Genomic DNA, 13,974 nt, shown 5'->3' on the forward strand with positions numbered 1-13,974 from the left:
GGGGCCCTCTGAGGACCCAGGCCCGCGTCGGAGCCCGGAGGGATCTTAAGGCGGAGAGCCTGAGGACACGGAGCCGGGCCCGGCAGGGCCGGAAGTGACCCTTAGAACATGAAACACCGGATGTCAGAGATGGAAAGGACCTAAGGGATCGGAGGGGAAACTGAGGCCCAGGCAGTGGCAGGTCGACAGCGGTCCAAGGGGAAGCATTCGGACTGGCTTCCGAGGACTCCTGCGGCTGGGGCGGACCTGGGGCCGCCACCTGGGCTGTGCCTGGACCGTGGGCCCCTCCTCCCGCCCTTCCTCCGCGGTATCCCCGCCTCCCAGTCTCCCCGAGCCGGAACGCTTATCTCCGGCCCGCGGTGGCGGCGACGGCGACTCCTTGGGGAGGGACCACTTCCGGTGCCAGGCCTCTCGCCGGGGCTCCATCACTTCCGCTGGGGCGCTGGGACGGGCGGAGCCGGTTGGGTGAGTGAGGGGTCGGGGGCCCCGCTGGGCCGCGCCAGCCTCCTCTTCTCTCCCCTCCCCTCCGCTGTGGGTCCGCTCCATCGCAGCCCTCAGCCCAGGCCCCCGCCCTCGGGCCCCCCCTCTCGTGGCCGGAGAGCAGCCGCCTCGCGGGCCGCTTCCCCCTTCGCCCCCCGGGGCCCCCGCTCCCCATGACACCCTCGGACGTGCCTGACCCAGGCGGAGGGCTCACGGCCGGGGCACCCGTCGGGAGCTGAGCCCGCATGGAGAAGATGGCCCGCGTCACCACGGCCCTGGGGGGCAACACCCTGACGGGCCGCACCATGTACTGCCACCTGGACGCCCCGGCCAACGCCATCAGCGTGTGCCGGGACGCCGCCCAGGTGGTGGTGGCCGGCCGCAACATCTTCAAGATCTACGCCATCGAGGAGGAGCAGTTCGTGGAGAAGCTGAACCTGCGCGTGGGCCGCAAGCCCTCGCTCAACTTCAGCTGCGCCGACGTGGTGTGGCACCAGATGGACGAGAACCTGCTGGCCACGGCGGCCACCAACGGCGTGGTGGTCACCTGGAACCTGGGCAAGCCGTCGCGCAACAAGCAGGACCAGCTGTTCACCGAGCACAAGCGCACGGTCAACAAGGTGTGCTTCCACCCCACCGAGGCCTACATGCTGCTCAGCGGCTCCCAGGACGGCTACATGAAGTGCTTCGACCTGCGCAAGAAGGACTCGGTCAGCACCTTCTCGGGTGAGAGCGGGCCCCCTGCTGAGTGGGTCTGCCGGGAGGATCGGATAGGATCGCGAACAGGAAGAGCCCCTGCCTTCGGGGATCGTAGCAGGGAGATGAAAGTACACGCAGATGCGTCTAGTGCCTTGTAATAAAAACCTTCCGCTTGTCTCTTTTTTACCAAGCCCTTTTCCCAGTCATCCCCGGAGGTGGTGTAAGGATCATGTTGGAGGCAGTGTTTGACAGATGGCTGAGGCACCCAAGGGTACATAGCCCCTCGTCTCTCCAGCATTCCAAGTCTGCTGTCTGTACTCCTCCATCCAGGTCCCTTTCATTTACACCAGGTTGCCCTGTCAACTCTGGTTTCCTTGCAGGCCCTACCAAGGCTTCTGGCGGGCCTTGCCAAACTAGAAGGAGTATGAGTACAGCTCCAACTATATACTTTTATTAACTAAAGTTCAGCTTAGTGCAAAAGAGGCCCATCACCTGGAGAGTCTGGGTATTTTGCCATAGCAACTTTTGAAGGACTGAAGAAGTATGTAAATGCTATGAGATAAAAAGAGAATAATCACTTCTAAATGAGAAAACAGGGAATCCTTCTCATAGATGACAGCATTTGAGCTGCTTCTTGAAGGCCCCACAGGTAAGAGAGGGGTGAAGGAAGGTATGAGCAGAAACCATAGGTTGAAGAATTTACCTAACTTTGTTGACGAAGTCCTTTTTTGCATTTTTAGTTGAATTTTTCCTTTAAAACCTAGCCTCAGGTCCTGACCACCTCAGCTCATAGTAACCTCTCCATCCTGTGCTACATTCTATACTACTCAGGAATCTCGTGAAACTTGTTGATGTAATTCTCTTTTCCATGTATTAGAAATCTTGTATCTCCCGTCAGACTATAATATGTTGTGTTTTTTTCTACCCTGCTCAAAAGGGAGGTGGTGTAGATAGAGTGCTTGATGTGGAATTAGGAAGACCTATGTTCAAATCCTGCCTCTGACACTTTGAAACTCTGTGTACATGGGTAAGTCACTTAATCTCTCTGAGCTTCTCTTCCTTATCTATAAAACAGGGATAATAATACTTGGCCTACTTGGCTCACAGGGCCAAGCATTATAATGTATGTGGAGTACTTTGCAAAGTGCTAGTTAAATGTCCCTTGTTAATAATAAAACTTAAATTTATGTAGTACTTTTCCATCTATAAAGGGCTTTTACATGCACTTCCGTTTGATTCTAAGCTACTTGTTTAGGTATATAATGATAATAATGATAAGTCACATTTATGTATGACTTTATAGTTTATAAAGTGCTTTTCTCACAGCAATCTTACAAGATAGTATCATCACCATTTCACAGATGAGGCTCCTGAGGCCCAGAGAACAGTGATTTGCACTGTTGGTCGGTGGCCGATTTGAGATTTTGAGACTCTCAACTCTCAAGTCTATGGAGGTAGCTTCATAACCAAGCTATAAAGACAGGAGAAGAAATGATCCCTGTCCTTGCAAAGTGCACATTGAAGTTTAAAGGCCATGCCCACTTGTTTCTTCAAAACTAGGTACAAATGGGTCTAGAATAGATAGAAGTAGTATTACTCTGGAACCTCCTCTCTGTGGCATGATTCTTGGTATCTGTCCTTCAGCTGTGACAATGCCATATAGCAAGGGCCTTCATACTTCAATAACTGAACTCTGTGAGGGGCCAAGGGAAAAGTACATGATACTGGATCTTACTAAGAACTAGAGTAAATGATATTGGGGACAATGGCTGTTATAGGTAGAACTTCCGTAAGTAAAGGAATGTTTGAAATGTTTGTGCCTAGATAAGGATTCTGAGAAGGCAGCATAGAAATCACCCTGTGACTTCTTTAGGTACCAGGTGGTAAAGATTCTTGGACCTGTCATGGTTGTAGACGTAACTCATTCTCCATTCCACTTGGAGAGGAGAGTTTGAATGCTTAACCAGTAGCTAAGACAAGGCTATTCTCTAACTCCTGATCTGGTCTGACATATGTTTGGAACCTATTTGCCACTCCTCCTTCTTACTCTGCCCACTCCCACCCCACTTCTGTAGGGTGGGAATAAGAACCCTCCTCCTTTCCTCTTGTCTCTGAAAGCACTTGGAGATCATAAGTGGGTCATGCTTTAAATGCTTCTTCCGAAAAGCTCTGCGATGTTTGAGGGCTGTTGGGGTAACTGTTAGTTAGCTCTGTGGTCTTGGTTTGAGTTTTTAGCTGAAGTGAAAGCAAGTAGGAGGTCTTGGGGGGTGAGGGGAAAGCTGGTGTCTAGGTAGGGCTGCCTCACCTTGGCGGAAGGAAGGTCCTTTTTTAATGTAATTTTTAAATTAATAAGCATTTATTTTCTCTTCCCTCCCCCCAGGAAATCCTTATAACAAATATGTTGATAAGCAAAACAGATTTCCACATTGGCAATGTCCAAAAATATTTGTCTCATTCTGCATCACGAATCCATCACCTGTGTCTGGTGGGTAGAATGTTTCATCGCCCCGCTCCTCTGGAGTTGTGGATGGTCATTGCATTGAACAGAGTTCTTAAGTCCTCCAGAAGTCTTTACAATATTGTTAATGTATAAACCTTTCCTGGTTCTCACTTCACTCTCCATTAGTTCATACAATTTTTAACAGATTTCCCTGAACCCATCCTTTTCATCATTTTGTATGGCAAGATAGTCCTCCGTTATATTCATTTACTGTAATTTGTTTAGCCATTCCCTCATTGATGCATACATACCCCCTTAGTTTGTGGTTCTTTGCCATTGCAAAAAAAGTGCTATAAATAGTTTTCTACATAGAGGTTCTTTTTGTCTTTGAACTCCCCGAGTTTTAACCTCACTAGTTGTATCCCTGGATGAAATGTGGCATTTAATGACCTTTTGGAAGTGGTTCCACATTGCTTCGCAGAATGCCTGAGCTAATTCACAGCTCTACCAGTAATGCATTAAAGCTCCTGTTTTTCATACAACCACTCCACATTTGTTATTTTTGCTTTTCTGTCATCTTTTTCATCTGATGGATGAGAGGTAGAATTTCAGGGTTATTTATTTTGCTTTTCTATAATGAGTGATTTGGAGCATTTAAAAAATTTTTTTTTTCTTTTTTGGGGGGTAAGTAGGGCACAAGGTAATTGGGGTTAAGTGAGCTGCCCAAAGTCACACAGCTAGTAAGTGTCAAATGTCTGAGGCTGGATTTGAACTCAGGTCCTCCTGAATTCAGGGCTGATACTCTGTTCACCACCACATCACCTAGCTGCCCTCCCAAGCATTTTTTATATGGCTATTGATAGTGATTTAGAAGGGGCCCTTTGGGAGAGTCTTTTGTTTATGTAGGTCCTATGGTTTCCTTGTTCCTGACCTCATGCCATCTAATGGTGTCATGAATACTGGAGGTGAATCTGCTCTGGAAGGTCACCCTTGGGGCTTTGGTCTGGTCTAAGGTCATTTTCCCAGAGGGACCACCAGATCATCCCGACTCTCCAGGAGTCCCTGTTCCAGCTTTGGCTACTACATCCCTATCTTCTCTGTCTCATCCAAATCTGCTCTGTGGACCTAAAGAAGACTCAGCACAAATCTGACCCTGCCCCTCCATGTTATACTGCCTTCCCCATCTTCCACCCTTGAGACTGAGTGAAAAACCACATTCTTATGTTTTGGATTTTGGAAATAAGGAAGAGAAGGATATGGGAGAGAAAAACTAGCACTGAATGGTAAGGTTGGAGAATTTCCTGGGCCAGGTTAGTGTTTGAGCTGGTTTTACTAGTGCAGTCTCTTTCTTTCTTACCTCCTGCCAGGTCAGTCAGAGAGTGTACGTGATGTCCAGTTCAGCATCCGTGACTACTTTACCTTTGCTGCCACCTTTGAAAATGGCAATGTGCAGCTCTGGGACATTCGGAGGCCAGATCGATATGAAAGGATGTTCACTGCCCACAATGGCCCTGTCTTCTGCTGTGACTGGCACCCTGAAGACAGGTATGGAATAAAGGGCAGACAAGGGTATTTTGGGGTTTTTTTGGGGCAGAGGGCAGAACAACCAAACCCTTAAAAGAATAAGATTATAGTATTGAACAGTGGAGGGGACTTGAGAGGTTATGTGGTCCAACCCTTTTATTTTGCAAAAGAGGAAACCAACCAGGAGAGGTGAATCACCAGGATCTGTCTGATGCAACACTTTATATGGTACAGTGGAATTAGAATTTGGGACCCTTGACTCTAAAGCCATTGTTTTCCCCACTACATTGTACAACCCCTCATTTGTAGAGTGCTTTATAAAGCACTTTCACTTCCTTTCTCTCATTTGATCTGGTACAATAGCTGAGAGAAGGGTTTTTATTCCTATTTTATTAGTGGAGGTATTAAAGCATAGAGAAGGAAAATTTATTGCATGAAGTTGAAGCCTTTAAGTCATGGCTTTGGTAGTAGACAACAGTACCTGACCTCTGGTTTGGTATTATTTCTACTGTTCCATGGTGTCCCCTCAATTGCCAGCTGTGCCACCCTTGTTAGACGTGAGATCTGGTAAGGGAATGAGCCAGAACTTCTCCATCGTATGGACATGGTGGGAACTGGCTTTGAAGAGAGTTGGGAAATGCAAGTGCTCCTGGCTTATCTGCCTTCCTACCCTTCCCCCTACCCTTCCCATCTGATGTCTGTAGAGGTGGCAGCAGGGCTCCCAGGGCTGGCACAGATGACCACCTGACCTGAGTCCCAGCTTCCCTCTTTGACTTCAGCCTCATCAAGAGCAGAGAAGGAAGAAGACACCTGTCTGGGGAGGGAGAGCCAAGGCAGAGTGAAAAGAACATAAATATGTGGCTATTCTTGGAGGGTTCGAGAAGCCCTCCATTTCCACACTTCCTTCACTTCACAGGGGCTGGTTAGCCACAGGGGGACGTGACAAGATGGTCAAAGTGTGGGACATGAATACAAACAGGGCCAAAGAGATCTACTGTGTGCAGAGCATTGCCTCAGTGGCTCGTGTCAAGTGGAGGCCAGAATGCAAACACCACCTGGCTACTTGCTCAATGATGGTGGACCACAATATCTATGTATGGGATGTGCGCCGGCCCTATATTCCCTCCGCCATGTTTGAAGAGCATCGAGACGTCACAACTGGCATTGTGTGGCGGCACCTTCATGATCCCTACTTCCTGTTGTCTGGCTCTAAGGACAGTACCCTCTATCAGCACATTTTCAAAGATGCAAGCCAGCCCATCGAGCGGGCCAATCCTGAGGGTCTATGCTATGGACTCTTTGGGGACCTGGCATTTGCAGCCAAGGAGAGCTTGGTGACAGCTGACTCAAACCGCAAGCCCTACCCAGGTGACCGGCGCCACCCCATCTTCTTCAAGCGTAAGCTGGATCCCACAGAGCAGTTCGAATCAGTTTCATCCAGTGCTCTAAGTGTCTTTGAAACAGAGCCAGACAGCAGCAGCATGGGCTGGTTTGTGGACACAGCTCGGCGCTACGCTCTGGCTGGCAGGTCTTTGGCTGAGCTCTGTGATCACAATGCCAAGGTTGCTAAGGAGCTGAGCCGAAACCAGGTGAGTTGCAGGGCTGCTGGGAACGGTTTGGCCCCAGGCCCCTTGAGTGGGGGGCCAAGGGACGCCTTCCCGTAGAAAAGAATGGGGCGAAAGGTCTATCTACGTGGTCAGCTTTCATTCAGTATACTGGGGCAGTTATTGGCAGTGGGAGAACCTTAAGTAGTATTGGGCACAACTTCTAAGAATCACCAGATATTTATTAAGTGTTTACTATAGGCCAGGTAATCTGCTAAACTCTGGGGACACAAAGCAAGGCAAAAACTGCCCTCGCAAGAGCTTGTGTTTAAATAGGGTGGACAACGTGTATATAAATAGGTATATGGAAGGTAAATACAGAGTAGATGGAAGGTTTCTTACCCTGGGGGCACCAAGAAAGACCTCCTACAGAAAGTGCTCTTGGAGCTGAGTATCGGAGTAATCCTGGGATTCTAAGAAGTTGTGGTGAGGAGGACCAGCATCCCAGGCCTGAGGCACAGTGAGTGTAAAGGCACTGAGAAGGGTGATGGAATGTCGTGTGTGGGGAGCAATAAGGAGGCCAGTGTGGCTAAATCTTTGGGCCCACAGAGGGTTGTGAAGTATAAGACTGGAAGCTTTAAATACCAAACAGGAGGACTTTAGATTTGGCCCTGGGGACAATAGGAAGCCATTGGAGTTTATGTAATAGGAGAATGACATGGGCAGACTCAAGTTTTAGAAAAATACTGGCAGCTATGTGGAGGATGGGTTGGAGTGGGGAGAAGTGAGGCAAGGAGGCTGTTTTAATAGTCTTGGTGAGAAGAGATGGGGCCTGACCTAGGGTTGTGGCAATGGGGATAAAGGAAAGGGAACATACACGTGACATAGAGAAGGCAATGTTGCAGTGAAATAAAGAAATCGAGTAGTTACATCCAAACAAATTATTCACTTAGCAAGGTTCTCAGTAGCCAGAACCTTGGTTTCTACAAAGCTAATAGACAATTTGGAGGGAATGAAAAACAGGAAAAAGGATTGTAGGGATTGAGACACTTGGTTTGTTATTGGTGGAGGGAGGGGATTGGTAGATGTTGAGGTGAGAGGGAGAGAGGGGTAGTTTTGTGACTTTCCTTAAATCTAGTTAGACTTTTGGGAGGGCGAGTAATCTTGTGTCTTATCCAAAATCAGGTGACTTACAAGCAGCTGAAACTTCACAGAATGTTGGATAATGGCAAAATGGAGTTGCTAATGTTATTTTTAATGTCACCATAGAAATGATAAGATTCAGGAACTGAGTGAATGGTGAGTGATGACGCAGAGGTGACATCAAGGTTGCAAACCTGAGTGACAGGGTTTGGTGGTCCCCTCCACAGTAACAGAGAAGTTGAGAGGAGGGTTGGGGAGGGGGGCAGTGTGGCAAAGCTGTTAAGTTCTGTTTTGTATAGTTGAGTTTAAGATGCTTATGGGAAGACATCCATTTCAAAATGCTGTGTAAAGTCAGTTGGGACCAGAGCTCAGGAGAGAGACTAGAGCTAGATATGCTTTATCAGTGGAGTGACATTTGGACCCATGGGAACTGATGAGATTTCTAAGTGAGGGCATGGGTGAGGATTCAGCAAAGGAGACTGAGGAGGAATGGTCATACATGGAGAAAGAGCCCTGAGAGCAGGGTCATGAAAATTCTTAGAGGAAATAGTATCCAGGAAAAGCAGGTGATCAGCAGTATTGTTCTAATTCCTGAATGAAGCAATTTATCTTTGGGACCAAGGAGGGAGGTATAGGCAAATGAGACTTTTTTCAGCCATTTCCTAAATACCTATAATGTGCAGCATCTTCCCCCAAAGTCATCTAATGCCCATCAAGGTATGGAGATGCCCTTGGCATTTCTAAGACTGGCTGGAAAGTACAAGCTCTGGCAGGTCCCATCAAGGTAGATAGACTTTGCACAAATCCCTGGGGATGGGCACCAGCAGAGGTTCATCCCCCTCCCCTCAGCTTGACTTGCAGGATAATAAATGTGTCAACCACAGAAATGCTTGAAGATCTCTCTCAATGGAAGAAGTACCCCCATGGAGGAAATCAGCTTCTTGAAATGGATAAGTGTGAAATTCCCCAAGATAAAGTAAATAGGAGATAGTCCCTGCCCTTGGACTTATAATGTAAGAAGACTAGAATTGTTTTTGAGCCCCCATTCAGCAGAAGGCTCATGGTCTAACCCATGACCCACCTCCTCCAGGAAACATCTGCTCATCACTTCAGCCCTCAATGACTATGCTCCTTTCCAAACTTTACTATCTCAAACATAGAATCATTAGTACTTAAATCACTCCCTGTCTTCTGGTACTCACTAGTGGGTGAGTTTTACCTCTCTAGCTAGACCATAAGTGCTTCAAAGGTGAGGATTCAGTTCAGTCCACAGCTTACTTACCACTTAGGGATAAGATACAGAGTTAGGCAAAAAATAAAGTGCTATGAGATACATTCACTGACAACTCTAATATAAAACCACAAATATGTAAGGGAGGCAAAAGCAAAGAGTTTAGTGAAGTAGGAGCATTTCAGGTTGGGGCGGGATTAGGGAGAATTCGTGAGAGAAATGGCATTAGAGCTATAAGTTCATGTATGATATATCTTGTCTTTTCCATATCACAGAGCCAAGCACACAGGAGGGATTTAATAAAGACTGGTGGATTAAGTGAACCTGGGAAGGAATCTCCATGCCCCACAAGACCTGTGTGGCTTAGACATTGTTGTGGAAGTAGGAGCTCACAGGCACAGTTGAGAGGGATAGTCAGCACACTGGATGACAGTTGAGATCCAGCAAGATCTTGGTGGGCTTTGTCATATAAAACTAAGTTTAATGGGAATAGATGTAAAATCTTAACCTGTATTCCAAAGAAATTAATTTTCTAAGTAGGAGAGGTGTTGTGGATAGCAATTTTATTTGAAAAAGATCTGGGGCATTTAATGGACCACAAGCTCAACATGAGCCAACAATGTGATAGGGTTGCCAAAAACCCCAGCTTGCTCTTGCGCTACATTAAGATGACCCCAGCTTCCAGAATAAGAAGATGACAGTCCGTCCCACTGTCCTCTGTGCTTCTCTGGCTACATTGGTAGTATCATATTTAGTTTGAGGTGCTGTGTTTTAGGAAGGACATTGAAAATCCAGAGAGTGTTCAGGGGGTAGTAACCAGGATGATGAAGGGATTGGCTGAAGGAAGTGGGGAAGGTCAGCCTGGAGAATTAATGACACAGCAGAGACATGATCACCATCTTCTTTTATTTGGAGTCCTGTGGAAAAGGGAAGAAACTTAACTTATATGTAACCAGACTGGACTTTTCATGGACAGCGTTCTTGTCCTTCAGTGCTCTCCTGCCCTCTCATGCCTCTAAGGGATGTCTTTCTCTTATGATATCCCCTTCTCACAGTCCCTTCAGGGCCTCCTCTGGTGGGACCTTGCCCATGAAACTTTCATTACTCTCCCTTCCCTCCCTGATGATGTGTGTAATTTTTCTGACTGTCTTTACACTTATTACAGTCTGCCTTATGTCATTGTTATTTCTTTTACAAATTTTTTATATATTTTGTTTTTCTATCACCTAAATTTCTCCTTGTATCCCTTTCCCTCCCTGCTCCCAAAGAGCCCTTCCATGTAAGAATATTTTTTAAAAGAAAAAGAGGAAGAGAAAATCAGGAAAACATCCAAAAAACATTAAAATGAAAATATTATTATACTTATTTCTGTCCATTATAACCTGCTACCACTTCCTTCACCCAGTTCCTTGATGGGAAGAACTATTATTTTTCATCTCTGTGTCCTTGACACTCATAGTGTCTTCCATATAAATGCTTGCTGAATTGATAACTTGGTATAGTAACTGCTAGGGAATTGAGGAACCTAGACTGAGAGGGTTCAAATGTATGCCTGGAATTTTTCCCTTTTATTAGAGGGAGAGAGAGCTGTAAGGTAAAGGTTAGGCTTTCCTTCCATTTAACTCAACAGATTCTAGCCAGCAGAATCTCCAAAAGAGCTACAGGAGATCAGGGCCCCTCATTTTACACCTGCCTGGGGGAGAGAAGAGATTTTACAGTGCCTTAAGGGTTAGACAGAATGAGAAATATGTGGGCCAACTTATTCCCTGTCCTCTTCCCCACCCCACCCTTCAGGGCATCCTTAAGGGCTCTAGCTTACTCTCTTTTTGGGATAGGTTGCTCAAACATGGACCATGCTGAGAATTATTTACTGCAGTCCTGGCACCATGCCCTCTGCCAACCTGAACCACAGCATTGGGAAGGGCAGCACCAGCCTTCCACTTATGAATAGGTAATTGAGGGGCCGGGAAGAAGGGTGCTGAGGAGGCAGGTGGTGGTGGCAGCATCTTCCACCTGCTTGGCTCATTTTCCTCCTCAGGCTTCACCTCTTTCCCCTCTTACCTCATTCCAAAAAGCTTCAACCTAAAGGACATGACCTCTGGCATGGGGAGTGAGGCCCGACTGGATTGGAGCAAGGGGGAAAACCGAAGCGAGAACATCCTACTGGACTCCTCTACAACCCTCATCACTAATGATGGTAAGATGAGTGACGGGAGCCTGCTGCCGTCTGCTCCTCTGTAGGCCTCCCAGAAGTCGCTTCTCTCTTGTCTGGATAGGTTGGTTCCAGGCACTATCTGATGACACATGAGTGAATGGGCATGGGGAAGCATGGTCATACTCGATTCTTGTAGAAATCTGACTTCTCCTCCCTTCACAGAGAATGAGGAGACAGAAGGCAGTGATGTCCCTGCTGACTACCTCCTGGGTGATGTAGAAGGAGATGAAGATGAGCTGTACCTGATGGATCATGAGAATGCCCACAGTAAGTGGCAGCAGGGCCTGGGTGGGGAGTGGCCCCAGTGGGGCCTGTTGGTGTGAGAAGTGTCAGTGTACCCCAACCTAATGGTGTGTCTACCCCTCTGCCCCAGCGGAGGAACCAGAGTACGTGCTGCCTCAGGAAGCCTTCCCTCTCCGCCATGAGATCGTAGACAATCCCTCTGGTCCTGACCACCTGCAAGACAAAGCCGACTCACCCCATGTGAGCGGCAATGAGGCAGAGACAGTATCCCTGACCCCCGTGGAGTCCTTTTCGCTTATTTCCATCTCCCACACGCTCTATGAGAGCCGCTTGCCTCCTGACTTCTTCAGTGCACTGGTGCGAGACATGCTGCGTTTTTATGCTGAGCAGGGTGATGTACAGATGGCTGTGTCTGTGTTGATCGTGTTGGGCGAGCGCATCCGAAAGGAGATTGACGAGCAAACTCAGGTGCCCATCTGACCATGAGTTGTAGGCGGGCTGGTTTAGCAGAGCAGGATCAGTTACCACTCTGGGTTTCCTGTGTGACTGTGACCTGGTTACTCTGCCTTATGAACTGCATTTTCTTTAATTTGGGATTGCATGGGGAAAGTGTTTTATAAACCACAAAACACCATATGTAATGCCACAAATGGTTTCTACCTTCTCAGAAGTGAGTTCATTTCAACAATCATACCTTCCTACTCTTCCCATTCTGGTCAATAAATGTAAGCTTTTGGACTTTGACAGAGAGATTAGAAATTGGGTTGGATAGGTAAGAGATGGGGTAAACTGGAATAGCCAGGTCACATATTCATCAGTTGTGGTCAGTAAGCAGGAGGAAGAAGCGGGGGAGGGGTCTGCGTCAAGCCAAACCCTTGGAATAGCCATAAATTCTTTGGGCTGTAGAGTGATCTTCACACAGATTTCCAAGGCTTCTGTTTAGAGTAAACTGAGTCCTAACACTTCGATAATGGAATTACATACATAACAACCCCAGACATTATTGCAGTGGGACAATTCTGGGTGCATTACTACGTGTCCAGTACCTTGCAGTTTTCAAAGCAGTTTCCCATCCATTTTTTCATCTGATCCTTGTGATATCCCTGAGTCTGGCAGAGCTTATAATCTCTGTTTGGTAGATGGGGAAAACAAAGACCCAGAAAAGCAATTGGTGACAAATGATCAGGTCTTCTGATTCTTAACTCCATACTTTTTATACTTTAATCACTTAGTTGCCAGGGGAATGGGAGCCCAAGGAATCTGCCAGTTTCACTGTTCATCATGGGGAACATTGTGTTCTCTACTGTCCTTGATACATCTACCATGTGTCACCCCTTGTGCTACTAGTCCTTTAGGAAAGAGGAGATTAAGGGCCACAGTGTAGCACTGTGGGAAAGCAGACCAGCCCAAGGCTGTCCTCTGCTATAGCCTGATTTCTCCTCTCCCCCAGGAACACTGGTATACCTCCTATATTGACCTGCTACAGCGATTCAGGCTCTGGAACATATCTAACCAAGTGATCAAGCTGAGTACCTGTCGAGCCATCACCTGTCTGAACCAGGCATCCACCACCCTGCATGTCAACTGTAGCAACTGTAAGAGGCCCATGAGCAACAAAGGCTGGATCTGTGACAGGTCAGAGACTGGGCCAGCTAGAGGAGGGAGAGGAGGAGGGCCGTGGGAATCACGGAGCTGTGTCAGGCTCCTGGGCCTTGGGGATCACTTTCCTCTCTTTCTTGTCCTACTGGCCACAGGTGCCGCCAGTGTGCCAGTACTTGTGCTGTGTGCCATCACGTCGTGAAGGGTCTGTTTGTGTGGTGCCAGGGCTGCAGCCATGGTGGTCATCTCCAACATATCCTCAAGTGGCTAGAGAGCAGCACACACTGTCCAGCGGGCTGTGGCCACCTCTGTGAGTACACTTGAAGTGCCCCGAGGAACTGCGGTCAGCATCAGCACCAGAAACAGCACCAGACTGCTGTGCCGTGCAGTGAGATGCTCCTGCCTCTGGCTCTTCTGAAGAAAAAAAGGAAAGACGCATTCATGTCATCTGTTCCTTGGACAGTGAGTCAGGAGACCTCTGTTCCAGATTGAACTCTGCCAGCAAGCCATGGCTTCTCTCCAGTCTGTTTCCCCATCTGTCAAAATTGCAGAGCTGTTGGGAGAAAAGCACTTTATAAATTTGCGTTGTGGTTACCATAGCTAAAGGAGTTGGTTTTTGATTGGGGGCTGTGAGAGGCTGGTAGCAGTACTTGAATGTGTGTCCTCCTTCCAGGAAAGTTCTCTTTGAGAAGGCTGGGCTGTCAATACCTCTGACAGTTCCCACGAGAGAATCTGGAGCAGGACGGACTAGGATGGAGTTCCGTTCAGTCCAACAAACATTAAGTACCTTTAAATTCTAGACTGTGCTAAGTGGTGGTGGGGAATAGGACAAAAAACCGAAGTGACCCTGCCTTCA

At 47.6% G+C, this 13,974-nt stretch overlaps 1 protein-coding gene across 1 annotated transcript; it reads left to right on the forward strand.

Moving 5' to 3' along the window:
• The first annotated feature begins 588 nt into the window (after positions 1-588).
• Positions 589-13,717, forward strand: WDR24 (WD repeat domain 24). Its single transcript, XM_072601388.1, has 9 exons — positions 589-1,206; positions 4,987-5,164; positions 6,060-6,732; positions 10,897-11,012; positions 11,137-11,258; positions 11,439-11,543; positions 11,650-11,987; positions 12,970-13,154; positions 13,274-13,717. Exons 1-9 carry the CDS (start codon positions 726-728, stop codon positions 13,440-13,442), a joined length of 2,367 nt encoding a protein of 788 aa, XP_072457489.1. The 5' UTR covers positions 589-725; the 3' UTR covers positions 13,443-13,717.
• Positions 13,718-13,974: the final 257 nt, after the last annotated feature.

This window comes from Notamacropus eugenii, chromosome 1 (genome assembly GCF_028372415.1).
Source record: "Notamacropus eugenii isolate mMacEug1 chromosome 1, mMacEug1.pri_v2, whole genome shotgun sequence".
NCBI lineage: Eukaryota > Metazoa > Chordata > Mammalia > Diprotodontia > Macropodidae > Notamacropus > Notamacropus eugenii.